General features: G+C 38.7%; 2 protein-coding genes across 4 annotated transcripts in view; one reads left to right on the top strand and one right to left on the bottom strand.

Annotated features, from left to right (window-relative positions):
* The first annotated feature begins 262 nt into the window (after positions 1–262).
* The window catches only part of LOC149866417 (solute carrier organic anion transporter family member 1A2-like), an 80177-nt gene continuing 59564 nt past the window's right edge, over positions 263–20875 (top strand). The window contains exon 1 of the mRNA XM_090043580.1: positions 263–391. The gene's annotated coding sequence lies outside the window, so the exon portion shown is untranslated. The remainder of the gene's footprint in view (positions 392–20875) is intronic.
* Positions 15451–18625, bottom strand: IAPP (islet amyloid polypeptide). 3 transcript variants are annotated; one of them, XM_090041109.1, is made up of 4 exons: positions 18546–18625; positions 18271–18357; positions 15784–15786; positions 15451–15640 (listed from the first exon to the last, which is right to left on the bottom strand). In XM_090041109.1, exons 1-4 carry the CDS (start codon positions 18623–18625, stop codon positions 15451–15453), a joined length of 360 nt encoding a protein of 119 aa, XP_089897235.1. The 3 variants fall into 3 exon arrangements, with proteins under 3 accessions (XP_089897235.1, XP_089897234.1, XP_089897236.1); XM_090041108.1 differs by lacking the exon at positions 15784–15786 and having other exon boundaries at positions 18271–18402; XM_090041110.1 differs by lacking the exons at positions 15784–15786; positions 18271–18357.

Genomic DNA, 20875 nt, shown 5'->3' with positions numbered 1-20875 from the left:
ATCTAACTGTTATCTGCCTGGGCACAGGTCATGGAAGTTTGTGTTAAAATATTTGGCAGTTCAGGTCATATAGATTCGACAACATTGCTCAACCCCTCCTCAACAGCCACGTGCTATCCCTTCTCTTCAAGGATAAATAAACTTGACTGTGTGCCCAGACTTGCAGCTGCTTCTCTCAAAGAAAACTTGCAGGGGGGAAAAGCAGCTTGAACACTGAACTTCAACGCTACTCTATTGGAGGGTGCAGACATGGGCGGGGGAAGGGGAAGTTCTCACTACCCTGTTTGGGGGTGCCCCTTGGTAATCAGTGAGCTGGAGGAACAATGCAGGTGTTCAACTCTCGGACAGGCAGCTCTAGCTTGTAAAACGGGAGCAGCGGTCTGGAGCCAGGGTGAGTTTGGAGGACAATGAGTTCTATGTTGCTTGCCATTGCAGAACTGTCTGCCCTGGATGTGTGAAGAAGGGGAGAGGGAGGACAACTGTTTTAAAAAATGGTACTGGGGAGGATGGGATCTCTCTGGCTTACTGGTTGTGGTGGAGGGGTTTTCCTGTATTTTTGGGTGAGTTTCTCCTGTACATTTTCTTCCAGTGGCTGAAGGGTTTCTCCTGTATTTTTGCATCAGAAGGTCTTGTAATTCTAAATGTAAACCAGTTAGAGAGTGCTTCTGTTTCCTCCATCATAAGGAGACTGATACTTTCTGTACTCTTTAGTACTTCTGGTTCCAACAGGTATCTGAGTAGACTCAGGACATAAGTCCTCTTTCTCCCGCTAGATGGTGCAAGCTCTCTCTTACGTATTCAGGGAGATCTTTTGAAGTGGATTTCATGCTTGTGCAAAAGAACATGTGGGAGATCTGTCAGTTTCTAAAAGATGCAGCATCTCAAGGGTCAATGGCAACCTATCTTAGAGTGGAGATGAGACAGAAAGTACAGGAAGCCATAAGTATATGGCTGCATGAGGAGCTCTTGAATGACTTGAAATTTAATGGGAGAATGAAAAAAGGAGGAAATAAGGACGTAGGTTAAGGATGCGGATAAAGAAGGGGCACAAGCAGGTAGAGCCCATTATTCAGACTTAAGCTACATATGGAGTTAAAATTAGTGAGCAATATACAGGACCCTAAAAAAGGATCTATAAATACATTTGAAATATGATGTTCAGTTCATTAGATTCTGTTGGTCTAGTAAAAGATATTACATCTACTCAAAGAACTTTGCCTTAGAAATATTAGGAAGATGAAGGAAATTATGGGCATGTAATATAGCTGGGAAGGTTTTCTAGGCAGCAAAAAAGGGTCAGAGCATTATAGTGGACCATAAACTGAATATGGAGCTGTTACAAATGTAAGATCTCCTTCTTGGTTATATTAACAAAAAACAATGAGTGGTATACATGGGAAGTATTCTACTTAACTTAGCTCTGGTGAGACTTCAACTAATGTATTGTGTTCCGTTTTGGATACCACATTTTAAGACAGAGGAAGACACGCTAGAGAGAGTCCAGAAGAAAGCAACCAGAAAAAGGAGTTTAGAAAATATGACTCATGAAAAAAGGTTGAAAGAATTAGGTGCTAAGTGTAGCACAGAAGAGGACTGAAGGGAGATTTAAGTCCCCCAAACTGTACAAAGTTGTTGTAAATGAGAACAGTGATCATTTGGGAAAACAGTGTTTTTGGGGAAGTGTGGGTAAGACAAGAATGAATTGTCTTAATTTTCAGCAAGGGAGCTTTAAGTCTGTTATTAGGAAATGCTAACTCTACAGGTGGCGCTACCTAGAAACAGGATGTAGAATGGTTGAGGTTGGAATTTATTGAGAACATGTTAGACAAATATCTAGTTTAAAGATACTTAATCACGCAGTGTACTAGATAACATCTTGTGGTCCCTTTCCACAATACATTTCTGTGAATTATTAGCCTTGGGGAAGTCTCCGAGCCTAACAATGGAGGGACTGGAATTAGTATGTGCTTGTCCCGAATGGAGAGCCCCCTCTTCCCTCCATTTGCTCCTCCTGGACTGATGACAGGCAGGCACCATGAGATGGTTTGGAATTTTGACTTACTTGCATAGTGACTACATTATTGGTTGTGTTCACGAGCAGGAGAGTAAAATATGTTGAATCCAATAGTTCCCCCTTCTTAACCCATGCTGAAAATCTCCTTATGAAAAGTAGATGCAACAGTCAGAAATTGTTCTGCACAGACACCCCTATATATGAATCTCAACATGTCTCCAGTTATTCACCGTTGCCTTGCTTCGTTAGGTGGAGCAGCACATAAATGCGGCTTTCTGGAAATCTCAATATACCTCCGTACAGTGCATGGGGAAGTAACTGGCAAGCAGGCATCTATTCTAGTTCTGAAAATCCTCCTAGATGGCAAGCCACTTCAGGATTTTAGCCATGGAGGTATGAATAGGAAAGGACCTGAATATATCTTTAAAAATCTGGTCCATGCTTCACTTTAAGCAGATGCTTAAATCTAGTAATTGTTTTTAACCTGTCCTTAAAATTCAGCTTGTATGTATGAGGCCCTAAACCATGACCCTTAAATATACTTTGAAAAGAGGCTCTGGACAAATGGGACAACAAGATGTCTTTTTTATCAGCTCTGAGTGACTTTTTACCTTGTTTCCAAAGTTAGAAGCTTTCTCCTTTACGCTATTAACACTATGGGGACATGACAAAGCATACTTTTTTGTGGCTCATAGCATCAGTAGTTAACTTGAGCAAATGAAGTACATTGTGGGTAGTGATCACATCAGGAATAAAAAGATGTGGTAATAGTCATAGAGTCATAGAAGAGTAGGGTCGGAAGGAACCTCAGGAGATTCTCTAATCAGATCCCCTGCTCAGACCAGGATTATGGAAATTGGGCAACCTTCCATGTTCTACTGGCAATCAAAACTTCTTTCACTCATGATAGCCAACTGTGATGTGGAATAAAATGCCATTTACAGGAGATTGTGCATCTCTTACTATGTTATGCCTTATTCTTTATTACTTGCTTTTATCAACAGTTAAATAGTTAATATTGTTCACTTTTGGACTGCACTCATTATGTTTCAGAATCAATAGATCATACTTTTTTTACACCCATGCCTTCAGAAAAGCTGTAGATGTTCCTCCTTCACTTTACCTTAGGGTTTTTCACAATCTTATTGTTTAGAGACTTATTAAAAAAAAGATTCTGACTCGTAAGATAACACATACCCTTTAAAAATAACCTGGTCTGAGTTGTTTGATTTCAGGTGTGGCAACTGTGCAAACCTCAAGATAAAGATCCCCCCCCACCCCCAATGGTTTGTAAACCAGAATAAATGCCAGATTGCTTTCTTAGATCTGTGTTAACTTTGAAGGCCCAACAACAGTATGGGTGCATATGGATTTTTTTTAAATTTATTTTTATTGATGAATGTCTACAGGATGTGGACCTGTACAGTAAGGAGGATGCAGGTCATTTGTTTGATTAGAAGTGCACTTCAGAGAATGATGGATATGTTGGGTTGAGAAAGGGGAAGTTCACAGTCAAGTTTTAATTTCTACTGAGAGCAATATTACAATCTTAGCATTAGATATACCCAATTTCCTGTTCTTCTGGTGCTATATAAATGAATGTAATATAATATGTAAGCAATAAAATTTATGTTCATTCTTTGAACTCACCAGGGTCTCCTGCTTACGTTTATGAATGTGCGGCACAGAAAATGTTTCCTTTCAAAATATGAAATTCTCATTCTTCCCTCTGAATATATTGTATAAGTGGACCAAATCCTGCTGTCTTGGTTTTTGCAGCCCCGTATAATTTGGTTCAATAGGATGACATTAAGCCCTGTATAGAAGATCCGTGTAAGCTCTGTTTATGACTGGTGATGAGTAGGGCTTAATAGCCCAAGGGTGGCATATGAATTCACAGTGGTGAATTTCAACCTGAGATGTGAACAAGTCTCTCTGTCATTAATGCTACTCTCTCTGTTTCCTTCTGTTGGTCTAGATCAGGGCTAACTGGTGACCTGTGGGCCACATCTACCCTACGAGGGTTTAACTCAAAGGCTCTAGGTTTCTGGTCTGGGCACCACCCTCCTGTATTGCTTCTGCTGCTGCCGCTGGGATCTCCACGATTCCCCTTCTTCCTCCAGCTTCTGCTGCCTCCCCTGCCCCTGAAGGCAGGGTGGGGTAGCACAGTTCACAGGGCCCAGGCATCCCCTTGATTTGGGGGGTGGAGGCTTGGAAGTGCTTATGCAGCACAATGTGAGGAGGCCTCCAAGGCACTGTGGACTGGGGAGGGGGCAGAGGGTGGAGCATCCCCTCAGTTGTTCAGAAGTTAGACAGCCCTAGACTAATTGATCCTTGTGGTCCTTTATAATCCTTGTGGTCCTGTGATTCTTCCACTCTTATCTTTGTGTCTTCTTCTATGCTGCCCATAATACATTAATACAGTCTCACCACATTATCCTCTTTTTCATTTTAATCCCTCTCACTTTATGCACAAGGTCCATGAAAAGAGATAATATTAACTCCTTCCTTCTGGTCCCCCAATACCTTTATTTTGCATGTATGTCTCTGATTCCACTCTCTCTGATAGTCATGCTTCTTTATCACTTATCAAATAAATCAAATAATAAATTACTTGGATTGAAATACAGTGGAAGCTGGTAATTCAAAGGCTGTTAATACATATCACTCAAGATTTGGAGAGACAAGTTCCTCTCAACAAGAGCAGCTTAATTTTTCTAGCTGCATTAAAAAAATTGAAGCAGTGATTCAGCCATCAAGGAAAATAGGGGAAAAAATAAAAACTCACTGAGAAGAAGTTGATGGAAGTCAAGTTAGTTCAGCATCACAGGGGGACTGTCCCCTTTGAGCCATGACAACTTCAAGCTCCTGTTGACAGATCATCACCTCAGTTTAAAGCTGTTTTACTCTTCAGCTCTGCAAGACATTTGGTTATTTATTACAGGTTGTTGGGGAAAACAGGTCACTCTCTTCATCTCTACTGGGCATTGATTGAGTGGGAAAACTGGGAATGGACTAGGTTGGGTTTCTATCTTCTATTTTATCTCTAGAGCAATTATCACCAATTTGAAATATTCAGACCAAACTCATGCTTTCTGAGCATGGGGGCATTTCACACCTGTTGACCCCAATACCATTGTCCTTTTATTAGGTATATAATCAGTATGGGAGTAGGATGGACCATGATCCCAGGCAGATGAAATACGTGGAACATCACTTCAGGGCAAACAAACTAAAAAAGGAGAAAAAATAAATAGGCACTATGTCTACAAGGTCACTGAACTTGATACTACCAGTGCTTTCCACAGTTTCAGTCTAGCAACATCTCAGTCTAGCACTGCTCAGTCTAGCAACATAACTTAACTGACCTTAGCATAGTCTTTTCAGAATAGATGAAAAATGTGATTGCAAACACTGTAAGAGCTTGAAACTAGGCAGAGAATATGGGAAGAAGCTATCCCTGAACATGTTTCCTTTTCTCTGTGTGATGGGCAAGTGCTTCAGATGCTCTGTCATTTCAGCTTCCAGGGGACAGATTCCTAGCCGTTACAAAAGGCAGTGCCAGACATTTGTGTTGCTATAAAAGTGCAGTTTGCATTGCTTCAAATGTGATCATTGGCATACAGATGAGTGAGGAGATAACTGACTGCATGTATGCTATGGCCTACTGGGTCAGCAGCAGAAAGGCTCCCAGCAGACCAGCAAGCTTTTATGAGGGGATTTGAAATGAGTATACCCTCTGTAACTTGTTGGACAAACTGTGTGATATCCTGGGTGGGAGCTAAGCTCTTTACTGTGCTTGTGGCAACAAACCATGGAGCAAATATTACAAATGCTGTGCATAAAGGTCACTTCAAGCACATGGTTTGCCTTATTCCAGTGCCTCAGTCTGGTTGCTAGGGAATCTGTGTATTGTGACACTTAGGTGTGGGCTCCTCTGATGATGACTAGAAAGATCTGCAACCATTTCAGCATATTGCACATATGAAGAGCTGTGGGGCTTCAGTATCCTGCCATGCAACCAGATGAAGCAGGAGATTGTGACCAGATGGTAACTTTTATGCACTGAGAGCTGTAGAAGAGATGTAGTTTCATCCCCTTTACATCCAAGACCATCCTCCATATTGTATCAGTCTAATGGTTGCTCATGAAAGAGCTAGTCAACATCCTTCAGTACTGTAAAGGCAAATATCTGATCTGCAGTGTTGATACAAATATCTGCTAAATAATTCCCTGGCTGTGCCTGATGGAGAGAAGACTGAGGTGGAGCTAGATCCTCTTGCAGGAGCTGGGTGACATCTTTGTGGAAGTCCTTGGTGCAAGTCGTGCTACCTGGTTTTATTTTTTCATTTTTTTCCTGAGAAGCCACCATCTCCACAGGGAGCTACGGGGTGGCAATGTACATAGAACCATGATTCAAATGTACCAGGGGTTCGTTCCTTTTGGCAGAGAACAGCAAGGCAAGGATAATCCAACTGAAAGGGTCAACAGATAGGCACATAGGGACTGAAAGCATTGTCCATGCCAGATGACATCACCACTGGAAAGCAGCAGTGCAGCAGGAAGTTAGGACCCCCATGGGTGCTATCAAGGGAGAGATCAGTTGTTCTTCCTTTGGCACAGGATGGAAGACTATGTATTGGTTTGCATTATCTTTTGTCATCTTATGAGACCACATACTGCTGGTGTACAGGAGAGAAAGAAATACTTTGGAGGAGGCCCACCTCTTCTTCTATTTAAGTTCAATACTACGGAATATGAAGTGGCTTAACTCTCAGTAAATCAGTGTAGTGTACAAATTCACAGAACTCCTGCTGTCTGTTCTGAGTCTTATTTGCTGGGATATGGTAGTGTTGTATCTTGTATGTGTGTTTGGTTGGTGTTCACTTGTATCTGACTCCAGTGTATGAAAGATCACACCATATACCACAAAGAAAGAGACTGCAGGCTTGCTCAGCACTGAAGTCTCAGAGAGGTTTATTGTCTGCAGGGTATGATGCTTTCCCTCCCACTAGCCCATGCTTGCCTGCAACAAGATATTATCTCCTCCATGCCAATAGAAAGTCCCAAGCTTCCCACTGCCTCTTTTATACGGATCAACCCATATTACTAAGTAAAACATGTTGGGTACTAGGGTTCTGATCCATGCAAGTGTATACCATGTATATTTGGGAGCCAGAAGTATGCTTTAGTGGGGGCAGTAGTGAGCTTCCAAGTAGTGGTGGTCTGCCAAGTAGTGGGAAATACTTGAAATGGAATTCTTTTTATTAAGTGGTTTGTTAGAATGGCTACTTTGCTTTTCTGTATTTCTTTCTCTCAGGAGAAGTGGTTGATTTTTATTGCTCAGTTCCCACCTGGAAGGCTAGTACATTTTGTCCGGTACCTATCCTTTGACCTACCTTACTTAGTTGGCTATACAGGCAGTCCTCAACTTACGACGTCTCGAGTTACAATATTTTGTACTTACAGCATTTATAAATTGACACTGTTTCAACTTTGTTTCAATTTTACAACGTTTGATCCCATGTGACGCTATGCCAGCGAACATGTTTGCTGCATCACTCATCTCCCTGGAGAACATCTGTCCCAACTTCCTTGGACACTTTCTTTAAGAAAGCAGACAAGCCTCCAGAAAAACCTGCAGCCAAGACTCCTGATAAGACTCCAGCCAAGAACCATTTAAAAAGTTGAACCAAGAGCCTTTCAAAAAGTCCAGCAAAGTCACCTCAAAGCAGTCCTTCCAAATCAATATGATTGCTATTTACAATATAAATACATTTTGATTAATGTAGCTATATTAGTCATCTATAATTGATCGAGTACAAAATTGTGGGTTATTTTTGGTGAAAATAGGGTATCAGGCCTTGGTTCAGGAACAATCCCCCATTTATAATATTGTTTCTTATGAGAAAATTGGTTCCAAGTTACAATGTTTCGACTTAAGATGTGGTGTTCAGGAACTAATTGTGTCATAAGTCTGAGGACATGGGAATTACATTCCTTTCTGGCATAGCTTTCAGGCTCACTGGAAAAGGTAAGTGGCAAGCAGCAAGGACCATTTCCCAGGAAATAAACACAGAAACAGGACAGGCTTAAGTAACCAGCGAGACAGTAATGAATGGACAAGCAGAATAAAAACAAAACAGAACATGTTTCCAAATCATATCATTATATGAGCCTTTGATTCCCCTTTCCTTCCTCCTCCATGTGAGAAACCAGGAACAGCTTTGTCCCTGGGAGTATAGGCTGTCACAGAACAGAGCAGTAGTCTTGGACTGCCATTGGAAGTCTACCCCCTTGTACTCCTTAGTGGGCCTAGAGGTGTTTTTGAACCTTTTCAGCCCTTTTCAGGACCACAAAAGACAATCAAGGCAGAAAACTCCTTTGTGGAGAACGCTGAGGCATGAATGCATAAGGCATGGATACACCCATGGATATACAAGATCATGGGCTCCCAGAAGGAGCTCACAGCTCCCCTGTTTCCTCTCCTGCACATGAGAGCAACCTGGTTGCCTGCTCTGTTGCAGTTTGTAGGTACCACCAAGCCTGAAGAATGGGATCTGGGGAGGCATTGGGAAGGGTTGCCACTGGGCACATAAAGGAGCAGATGCTGGGGAGGCATTCTGATGTTGGGATGGGTGATGGGGCTGGTTGGTCCAGGAGGGAGAAGTACTTGCAGACCCCCTTCCCTTCCAGTACCATATCAATGGTCTCTCTGGCACCCCAGCCATCTTGTTACAATTCACAGTAGTGACAGGTAGCTCCATATAGCTCAACTGCCACCAGTATAAAGTATTCCCAGATTGTGAGGTTAGTCCTGCAGTGGTGAGGAGGCTCATTTTCTTCCTGTTCTTTCCCACTTGAACCTCTTTCATTCTCATGGTATTTTGACTTTGCATTTTACATTTATGGAAAAGAGTGTACTCTCTTTCATAGTTCCAAGTTCCCTTCCTTGAAATGATGCAGGGAAATTGGAGTCAAAATGGCCACCAGTTGATTTCCTATTCTAGGCTGGAAAAGGTTGTGACATATTATGCTTTGATAAGGTCACAACAGTGGGTTATTTCAGAATGAATATTTGTTGCCAGTTTTTGCAGTTTGTCAAAACATTTTAGAAATTGGATTTTTCAGTGATCATAAACCATCTTTCCCCAGGTTTTTCAGTATGGTAATGAAATAATAAAATAGTTGTTGCCTAACTCTGTATACAATACAAATTAATAATAGTGATATTTAAAGAAAATAGTTTGTGACTAACTCATAATCTGTAAATTATTTGGTTTAGTTGTTCAAGGCCAAATTTGCCATCCTTTTGTTCTGACTGAATAATTTCTTTATGTCAGTCTGGACCTCAGTGAATCATACGAGTGGATTATGATACCTGTATTTATTTGAGTATTTATTACTTAAGCTAAAAATTACCATATTCCAGAATGTTCCAGTTGATTTTACTGTATCCATGTCATGAGGTACTATTCAGTATGATTTCAGGCATTTGCAGGCAAGAGAAAAGTAATGATTCACTAAGCAAAAAATGGAGCTGTGCGCCTAGATTGTGATATGCTTACACCGAAAAGTCTATCAGGCTGCTGTAGGTTTCGCTAGAGTCAATGGGACTGAGTGCAGGATAATGGCCTAATTGTTAAGAAAGAAAGTTAAAATATTGTCTATAAAAATAATCCTACCACTTCTGTAGTGTAAAACGGCCATAGGAGCAAAAATGTAAAAAGAGCAGATACAGAATTGAGATCCTGAATTTGAATAATTAATCTGAATCTGCATTTTCTAGGAAGTAAATTTGACTTTATAACATGATTATTACACAAATCAGTCCCATTGTTAGGATCAAAATGCATTTAAATATATTCCTTTTATAAAAAATCTTTAGTGAAGAGAAGTATTGTTGCACAATGAATAGATTTTATAACCATTATCTCAGCCTCACCATTGTCTCAGCCTTTATTGGTTTTCTAAGCTAACATGATGTAATGACTTTCAGGAAGAAGATAACTATTGTCAGGTTTTAAGAACATAAGAAGTACCATACTGGAGCAGAACAATGAGGCACGTCTACACGTGCACCTTAATGTGCATTAGCCTATTTTAATGTGCATTAATGTGCATTAGCCTATTTAAAACATTACTTAAAAACTGTGCTTTTTAATGGGCATTAAAATAATCTAATATGCATTAAAATAAGCTAATATGGCTCACTTTAAAAGATGCTTTTTAGTTAATGCACATTAAGACAGGCTAATGCTTATTTTCCTAGTACCCCACAAGGGAGGTACTAGATTAAATGCACAATAACTAAAGTGAGTTAATGCACATGTAGATGTGCCCAATGGTACATCTCTCTCAGTAGCCTGTGTCCAACAGTGGCAAATAGGAGATGTACTTAGAGGGAAAGTATATGAATGTCTCTAGTGATTTATCTTATGTCATACCCTCTCTGATAAAAACCATCATTGGTTTGGGAGTGTCAAAAGATACATCCCTGATGGTTTAATAGCCCACAATCAACCTGCCCTCCAGGAATTTGTCTAAACTCTTTTTTAAATCCAGTTATACTACCTGCCTCTACAACCTCCTGTGACAATGAGTTCCACCACTTAACTATGAAATGTGTTTTGATATCATGTTCAGTATCATGTGCATTCCCAATCTTATGAGACTAGAACGTTTATCATTTTGATTTAAAAAAAATACCTTAAGAAGTATATTCTGCTTGGGGGATTCTAGCTCAGGATATACCTTTAATAGCAGCTATGGAACTAGGGAACTAGGGATCTTCAGACTGGCTGCACAGAGTCAGAAAGGCTCCTAAATCTTTGGATTCCTTTAACAGTTTCCTTTAAACCAGAGGTTGACCTAATCTTGGGGGTTCAGGCATCATAATGTATCTTGATCAAAATTAATACATATATGTTTTAATTTATTTATTGGCAAGCTTCCTTTTTTAAGTGTGCAAGAAAGTTAAAAGCATATAATAAGATGAGAGAAACAGAAGTTGTCATTACCCCCTAGAAAGATTCTATTTTATGGTACTTCAACCATTATTTTTAGCTTCTGTACACAGCAATGAGATGTCATATCTAACCATTGCTTTCTGCTAGTGGCATTCAACAAAAGCAACATAAAGCAGTCCTTTTTTGACATGATAATGAAGTTAGACAACAAAATTACTTAACCCTGTTACTGTGAACAAAAGGAGTCTACCATAAATGTCAAGTTGCATTTATATATGAATAGGCTCAAAACCAGCATCACTCCAAAAAATGAAGACTGCAGCTGCACAAGAAACAATTTTTTTTAAAATTGTTTTTACTTGCAGGTTCATTATGTTAAATGTCAAATGCTTTTACAAAGCCATTCAACAAAATTCAGGCTTCTTACTCTGTCCTGCCAGAAGTCAGGGGAAGTCTTGGCAAACAATGTAAATGGTTAAGGTACTAACACAGAATCTTATTTGGCAGGAGAAATATTTGAATTTTCTTGATGGAAACTGAAAATTCACTCAAACTTTTAAAATATATTATCAGTTTCATGAATATGAAATGTACTTTTTAAGTTTAGATTAAATCCTTTTAAAATAAAATCAATTTTTTAACTCTTTCTATTATGAGAAAATGTAAGTTCTACCTTTTATGAAAATGTTGCAGTCTCTGGGAAATATTAGACCCTTGGGCCTACAACTGTGTTAAAATGTTCATATTCTTTCCTTCCTTTTTGCTTCTTTGACTTTGTCAGATTTGTATTTGTTTCATTAGGAGTTCCTCTCCAGTTTTTATGTAACCTCTTAGTTATTTAGTACCTGTACATTTAGTCTGTATTTTTCTTCGTGCAGTTTGCAAAATCTGGTAGTGTCCATACACTATCAGCTCATAACAGAACAGAGCACAGGTGATGCGTAGGGGGTGCATGGGGGTGCACCCCTGAGAGCACTGGTACCCCGCCCTGAGTGTGAGCACTCTCAGCTTAGGTGATGGGCAGGGGGCCAGGTAGAGCGGTGGTGCTCCACCAAGAAGTCCCGCTGGCATTCCTAGGCACACCACTGGCACTTGCAGGTTCAGTGGCTGGCCCGGGGTGTGGGGGGGAACTCCACCCCCCTCGGCTGCTGACACCACTGCAGCCACCTGTGGACAGTCCCCACTCAGCCTGCCTTCACCGCTGATGCCTGCAGTACAACTTGCAGGCGGTTGCTGTGCCCCCACAGCCTCAGGAGGTATGCATCGGCTGTGGAACAGAGAAATCTCATTTTTGTTTTATAAAAAAAAAAATTTTCTCTTTTTATCACACTTTTATTATTTGAAGTATTTCCTATCTCTTCTCTTTCTTTTTCCTTAAATATTTCTCCTGGGAAGTATGAAACATTTCAACTGCACCCAAATCCCAAGTGAGTTGTGAGCATTTAGGGTATTTAAACATCTAAGGGCATGCAGACACTAGCTCCACACCTGCTGTTTATACCAGTTGCTCATTCTGAACAGTCAGTTTTTAACTGTTTTCTCTCTCAAGAAAAAATGAGAGATTGCTGGCATGTGATCCTACTTCCTGCCCTTTCTAACTTTAAGGGCCCTGCTGATACCCTTCACAAGGGTAAGTAGTACCTCATCCTGCTGCAAGTAAACTCCTTTGAGTCAGTGAAACAACTCACATAGTAAGGAACTCAGTATGAATATAGGGACTAGAATTAGTCTCTAAATAGGGTGTGTGTATATTAGCACAACTCTTGGCTTAGACCGTTTTTCCAAGATAAATGTGTTTGAGCTGACAGATTTACCTACTCATTTTGAAGCCGTTTACAGATCTTTACTTTAACTGCAAGACTGTGGACTAATCATTTTGATGTGTCAGTAGCCTGGCCAGGCACTGTTTTCAGGCTGAACAATTCACACCTGTAATGGAGCCTAGAAGCTACAGATGGAATTCTGATACTTTGTCCAATCTAGTTTCAAGTGCCTCTTGTGATGGGAAGGCAGTCTTTTCCTGGGAGCTGATGTGGACAGGCAGCACTTCCATTGCTAACATGAAGCCACATCCAAAACACTTTTATTGAAGATTCCAATCTGAACTCCTTGCTCTAGGAATTTAGCCTGAGTAAAGGAATACTGGCTAATCAGCCTAGAAATATTTTCTTGGTTTATGATATTCTATGTATATTATAGGAAACGTCAGTATATTGAGATGTTTACTTGTCTGCAAGCAGTAATGGGAATGGAGAATGCTCAGCACCTTAAAGGAACAAGCCTAAAAGTGACAAAACTTCAGTAAAAGGCATCAAAGTTCCTTTAAGTTATATGCTTAGTACCCACTTAACTGTTTTCTGAATGGAAAGCCAAATGTGTAATGCTAAAATTCTTTTGGCTTGATCTGGCTGATGGGTGATTTTTCTCAGACTCTTCCCAATAAAATAAATGACAGCGAGTCTGTTGTTACTGTGAGTGTTGAAAGGACAACAGAAAAAAAAAACTTGTACTGAGTACCACTGAAGCTCTTTTCCCAGGCAAATTCTTCCCATTGAACTGAATAACAGATACCTCTAATACAGAAAACAGTTCTACTTTACTTATATTATATAAATATAGAACCTCCCTTAACCATTTGGCATGATGATAAACCTTGAAGTGACCACTGACTTGCAACTGTCACCAAAGTGCTTTGTAAATTATTGTTCCACACCAGTACACTGTGCTCCTGACAGCTCACAGAAATGCTAACATTACTTTAGTATTTTCTTTTTGGAGGGTGGTTATTTCACTTGAGTGGTGGAAAAAAATTGAATCCAACATGGATACATAAGATCTGTGAAATAACTAAAGCAAGAATGAAGAGAAATAAAATGTTTTTCAACTGCTTGATGTACTCAGGTTTAAGATCTTCTGAATGACTTTCTCAGATATTTTGTGAATAAATATCTGTTGGCGTACCTTTTCTGAACAAGTGAGAATGATTGGAAATAGGTTAACAGCACAAACATTTTCGCACTGCTTTAGTTTTTATTTAATGTCCTTCAATATAGTTCATAAAAAGAAGCCAATACACAATTTAAAAGTTAAAGTTAAAACTTAAAAAGAGTTTGTGATCTAAGGCACACTTTTTAAAGGAAATTTAAGGACTCAAATCAGCCAAATGCAAAATGTAAAGGTTTAATTCCATTTTTCAGTAATGGCTCTTTTCAGTGAAAGAGATGAATGTTCAACACAAGTTCTGCTAAACAGTTTTCATAATCAGAAAGAATTAAAAAGATAGTAATGATTTTAGTTGAGCTTTCATCTGTTGTTATTGAGGTTAACTGAGAATATGATGGAAAGTTCAAACTGGCTTGCATTCTGGTTGAGGTGATCTTCTGCATTAGTTAAGTTATGATGGCATGGAGCTCAGCATGGGAGAACTGACCCTACAGGTTTTCCAGCCCAGACTGAACTGAACCCTGAAGCTGTGACTAGATTGCAGCTGGTTCTTGAGCTAGCCAATTGAGCTAGCTGTGAATACAGTTTTGACATATTACTAGACTTTAAAGATTTGTTTTATGCTCAAGTATATTAAGAAAAAAAATTAACTGCGTCATAAACAGGTTTCAAAGGTATCAGACTTTTAATCATCTTATTCTTCCACCTCAGAGAAGGGAACAGGCAAGGACCCTTGCAGGACCTGTTTTCAAGAAAAGGAAGAAGTTACTGTCATTTGATTACCTGTATTTGCTTCTGTTGAGATTTATTGTTTATAGAATTTATCTTGGTGCTTATAGTCACATGCGTTAAACTTTTAAAATAAGAATGCTGAAGTCTTAAAAATAACATACTGCAATATTTAGCGAAACCTGAAAGAGGTACCATTCTTAGATGAATTCTTAAGTTAAGAAGCCAGTATTAAAATCAAGTATTTTAATTTCTTCCCTAATGTAGGCTATAGGATTTTAGTCAGCAATTCCTGCATTGAGCCAAAGTGATTATAAACTCATCCAGAGTACAATTCTGTTTCACTTACAATGGCCTTCCATTTGATAGCTGATATTTCTTAGTTTCTCGAGTGGACTAACGTGGCTGCTTTACATAGATTTCATTTTCCCCCTTGTGCACCTGGGACTATAGATATATACACATAACAGTTGTCTTTTAAATCCTTTTTTAATTAAATAAACCTGTAGCAATTACAGTTCAGTTTATTTTTTTGATTTATTTTCTTTTTACAAAGGAAATTCACAAGCAGATTTTACAAATTCTTTGTGAAATCAGAACCATAGATTATGCATGTCAGCATACATGCATAGTAAAATGATAAACGTGAGTCATGTACATACACACACACACACACACACACAAAGAAAACAAGGCACTGTTAAGAATGTACAGGTAGTAAATGACTAAAAGGTTACATAAAAACTGGGGAGGAACTCCTAATGAAATTTACAGCAGTAGTTTATATTAAATGCACTAAAGCTGTAGATAGCTTAGGGGTTCTCTGTTTAAAAGCCCAACTCTATCCCTCTTGCCATATGTATTGGATCCCACGTTGGTAGGTGAATAAATTGCTCCGATGTGGTTGCTAGAACGAACTAAAAAGTCAGCCAAGCGTTGCGTCACACATGTAGCAGTGTTGCATTTCCGTTTCTCTAAGCGGTGACTGTAACATAAAACAAAACGAGTCAGGGTGAAGTCTAAGGATGAGCAATCAAATGTGCCACTTCTGAAAGGCATTTGAACAGTGATAATGTAGGAGTTTTTAATGTGAGCACAAATACGTTAACATTACAATCTTCCTGCCACCTACTTTGTGCTTGAAAAAAATATTGCACCGTATGCTATTATCAGTTTTAATAACAGGAGTAGGTTAAATGCAAGACCTCAAGACTCATATGTCATTTGCACTGATGTTCAGCACAGTAGTTTATGGCATCTACAGAACCTGTAATTCTAGTATAGTTAAGACAGGCAATGAAAACAATGACTAAATGTTTCTCTTTAAGCTGAACTTTTGAGGCTATTTAGAGAACTTACTGATACCATGAGAATGATTGACATTATCGTAATCACTTACATTTATTTAGGTCTCTTAATCTTCAGGGTTACATCATGCTCCCATTGGAGTCAATGATAAACCTCTAATTAAGTACAAAGGAACTGGGGCTCAAGACACTTTCTTCAAAATACTGGCTAAAACCAAAGAGCAACTGAGCATCTTTCTTTGCTGTTATGTTCCGCACCTCTGAAGATTTTGCTCTGTGCAAACAAAATCTTCATTATTAGAAGTAGCCACTTCTTGACCAGAGCACAGCAGTGTGGCATTACAGGCCTTGTAGGAGGGAAACATTTTTTAAAAGAACTTTATTTTCTTACAGAGTTCCACTTAAATATCCATATCCCAAAAGAAGCTTAGCTTTGAAGTTTTATGCAACACAACTTATTCTGCTGAGTTTATAGAATTATGGAATCTAGCATTTAAATGAGTTATCATAATAAAATTTTGGCTCTAGGGAAGTCAGAAATTTCAATCTGTCTGTTCAGACTTGTAAGCCAACCTCTAATGGACACTCTCTATTATTGACAGTGTTTCCTGAGCTAAGGACAATTTGTTTGGAAGCTTTTGCTTCTACTATTTCAAAATCGTCCATATGTTGACATGACATGGAGAAAGTAAATAATAATTTGAGACAGAACAGGCCAATGATTCTTTGTATACAGTAAGAAACTCAGCAATGTTGCTTATTAACTAATTCCTCATAAATGTACAATTCTATTAATTATCCATACCATCTAAAATATCACATTATAATTTTGCAACATGATGAAATTAGACACTGTGGTAAACGTCTGAGTTATAACAGCTGGCTGGAAAACGGGTGCTAGTTTATTAGATTAAAAAAATGTGCCATTATATTCCAGTTATAGTGATTTTTTCGGGGGTGGGAAGTGGGCGTTCTCCTAGTACGTCTTTCTGTTGACTTCAAGTGGAGCTGAAGCTGGTCCTTAAAGCTGAAGGGGAGATAAAGTACTAGTTCTAGACATCCAGGCAATAATATGTTGTGTTTAATGAATGGGGGAACTTGCTACCCTGTTTTGCTTCAAAAAAACATTAACTAATATCTGATTTTTATGAAATACAAAAGCTGTTCATTATAACAAAACTCTCATTGTTTTTAAATGGAGCAGAATCAGGCTTCAAACTATAAACTGGAATTTTTTACACTAGTAGGCCCTGTAAAACTGATGTAACAAACCATGTCTTGGTTGTAACAGGACACAGATGAACCAAATGACCTCAAGGTTGTCGGCTCACTAGGCACCTGATCCATCAGTTATTATTCAACTGTGTAGCATCACTGGGGCTATCACTTGGGAGAAGACAACCAGGCTGGGTCACTGATGAGCAGGATATCAAATGCCAGAGTTATAAAGACATTATCTTGCAAAAAAAAATATTTTAAATTATGAGAACTCTTTTAATGCATGAATCTAGGGCTCCGTGTTTACTACCCACATTTATTTTGGAAGGTAATCAGTTTGGCATGTAACAATGATTCTTCAGTGTGGGATACACAAATCTGATCAGAAGCTACCATACAAAAGATGTGCTTAATGAAACTATTTACCTAAAGACCCAATAAGACAGACTAAATGACATAACTAATTTTTCTTAGGATTAATCAAGGTCATTTATCATTTATCATAAACTCCAAATTCTTTTAAAAGCACATAAAAAAATTCACGAATAATACATTTATAAGCCTATAGTAGTTCAGACTAAATTCTAGCAGGGTAAATTGTTTGTGATTCACTCTATCATGAAATTAGAGTTCAGTTCAGAAACTAGTGTTGAATTCTCCCTACAAGTTAGTTCCCTCTCCCCTACTCCTCTCTTAATTCAGGCTTCAAAAATTAGTATTGACATGAAAAAAACCTTAAAATAATCATTGTTTTTACAATGTAACCTAAAAATGTTGTGCTTTTATGAATTGAAAGTTCAGGAACATAAATTATAGCTTTTTTAAAAAAAGCTTATAAAATGTCCGGTTTACCTAGTTGCTTTTCTAACTCTATTTTTTCGGTCATAGTTCATTTTTTCTTAACTTGAGATAGTTTGCAGTAATTTGAAAAACACCTGCAGAATGGCAAGAAGGATATTTTAAGGTCTCCCTAAGAGTTGAATCCCTAAAATTGAATAAAATATGAGAAAAGAAAAATCACTAGCACAAACTGCACTACTAAATGTAATTACATCTGAATTGTCTAAAAGAATGTAGAAGAGATGGATACCTTTTTGGCTTTCCTGCCTGTTTTGGCATTCCCTCACTAAGTCCCAAGAGTGTGTTCCTTGACATGACCGGCAATATCCATCCTTGTCTGTTGGAAGTCCCGTCAGATAGGTCATCAGCCACAGACAATAGTCTTTACAAACAACAAAATACAAAGTTAAGCTGAATAGCCCTATTTTTCTCAAAGTATCTGAAACACAATTGCAAGAAGTTTAGTATATTAGTTTGAAATATCTCATTTTTCATTAAAAATAAAAAAACATGTTCACTACTAACCTTTCTATAGGTGTAGCTTCCAGGTAACTTAAAGTAACAGACAGTACAATGAAGACAACTGGCAGCTTTAGGTTGCACATCTTTCCTTCCTAAGGTTTCTGAAAAAAATAATTGTTCAAAACTAAAATAAATCCCAAGTACAATTGGGCATATACTAGCTCTCATCCTTGGGCTGTTCTAAACAAGTAACAACAAATCTCTTTCACAAACTAAAGTAAAAGCTTCTTCAAACTTTAGTGACTTCAAAGCAGGGAAATTCAGATGGCTTTCTATAATAAATGTCTTTTCCCATCTGAGATTAAATTCTCCAAATATCCCTGCTTTTCATCCTCCTATATTTTCTAAACTTGAATATAAACTGTAGCTGGAATCAGAATTTGAACCTTTTCTTTGAATAATACTGTTAATTGATAATGAAGCAGACTGCTCTTTCTAAAGCATTTGTGTAGCATTGTACTTTAAATAGCAGAAAAAGGGAAATCACTTACCTTTAGTGGTCAAAGAATGAACTGATGAAGTTCAGTACACGTCTGTATTAGCAGCAACAATTCCACACTTGCATCTGGCTCTAGAGTATCCCTTTTCCCCCCTCTTGCCTGGCAAGTAACACAGCTCTTATATACCCTTCACACCTTTCTCAGCTCTGACATCAGGCAGCACAGAGAGACTGTCATTAATTTCCATCCCTATAGATAGAAAGTGCCCCAGAGAGGAGCAGAGGCAGATGGGTCATTATTACATTAACACATCAGTAAATATTAACCTAGCATATGCAGGATGCCCTTATGAAGGAAGTGTAATAGCCTATTGCACATCAGGACAGAAGCCACAATTTTACAGTTCTAATAAGATGCTGAGGTAATATTTCCTGTGGGTGTTTTCAAGGGCTAAATAGGGTAACAAACATTATTGTTATGGAAAAGAGAAAATAAAATTAGAGGTTGGTAATAGGCATTCATATAGAAAACTGAATGGCAGAAAAAAATGACATGAAGGGATGTAACCTATAGGAACGGGGGGAAAGCAGGGTAGTGGGGGAGGAAGGATATCATTTAAGATGACCAGCAGGAAAACATTAAAATAAATAAAATAGAAATTGTATGATGATTTCAATAGAGTAAAAGTAAGTATATGGTTTTCACTACTAGGTTCTTACTTTAGTACTGAAAAACAGCATCAAATGAAGGTTATTAAGGTTGCAAAGCTAATCAGTTAAAAGTTAGGATGTGACAGAATTAAAGTTGCTTGTGCCAATGTATTTGCCCCTGCCCACAAGCATATGCAGTAACATACAGGCTAACTGTTTAAAACCCACTCATGTGACATCAGAGACAAAATCCCATTTTTCCAAAATGACACCAAGCCAGATTTTCAAAGACACTCTGATTCACAAAGATGCAGATAGGTACTTCCTATATTATCAAAATTGCTCTTTTGCTTTGTTGATTGCAATGGGAACAAGACCATTCATTTGCATAGCCACTTTTATAGGGTCAACTAGGTGCTTCTCTGTCTCATAAAGCACCTAAGTCACTTCTTAAAACTGGCCCCTTAGGCATTTACAAACTTATGTCTTGTTCAAAGTCAATAGGAGTTTAACTCCTAAGTGCCCATATCTGTTTTGAAAATGTGAATTGCTTCTGAACATTTTAATCACTGTCTTAATTATGCTAGCACACTATACTTTTTATCTTTCCTGAAGCATGTCTACATGAGATGCTTTATTGCACAGTGGAACTAGTAAACATCACCATCTACACGTGCAGACCCTTGCTATGCATTAAATTGCTCTACTTGGTAGTTAATTTACTACCTGTAAATGCAAGTAGAAAATTAACTGCTGAGTAATTACTGTGCAGTAAGGCATGTGTAGATGGCTGGCACTCAGGCAGTTACAGCTGGATCCTGGAGCTCCCCCTGGCTGCTTCAGGGGGCTCAGAGCAGGGCAAGAGCAGCCCTGGACTCAACTGCTTCTGTCAGGATTAACTTGCTCCCAACCTGGGTTCACTTGTAGCACCTGGGCACAGTTTAATGCTCCTGAATTTACTGTGCCATAAATTCAAGCATGTTAATTGCGCATGTAGATACTCCCACTTACTACATACTTCTTGGCTTCTACAGCACTCATTCTCGATAAGAGTGTTGGGGAGATCTTTTAAAGGGTGCCATAAGAAATGTGAAGAAATAAGCAGATGGGGGTTCTGGCAGGCTTAGGTTCTCCTTGTTTGGCTGCTCCTCTGCCCCCACTGGCTAACCCAGTGTTTCCCAGACTTTTGATACTCAGGGCACATTTTTTTTTTCTGGATTAAAATTGGTGGCACACTTCAGTC

Source organism: Crocodylus siamensis, chromosome 4 (genome assembly GCF_052110815.1).
Source record: "Crocodylus siamensis isolate JL-2025a chromosome 4, ASM5211081v1, whole genome shotgun sequence".
In the NCBI taxonomy this organism is placed as follows: Eukaryota; Metazoa; Chordata; order Crocodylia; family Crocodylidae; genus Crocodylus; species Crocodylus siamensis.
Note: the sequence above shows the minus strand (reverse complement) of the source record. Positions and strands in the feature narration are given on the sequence as shown.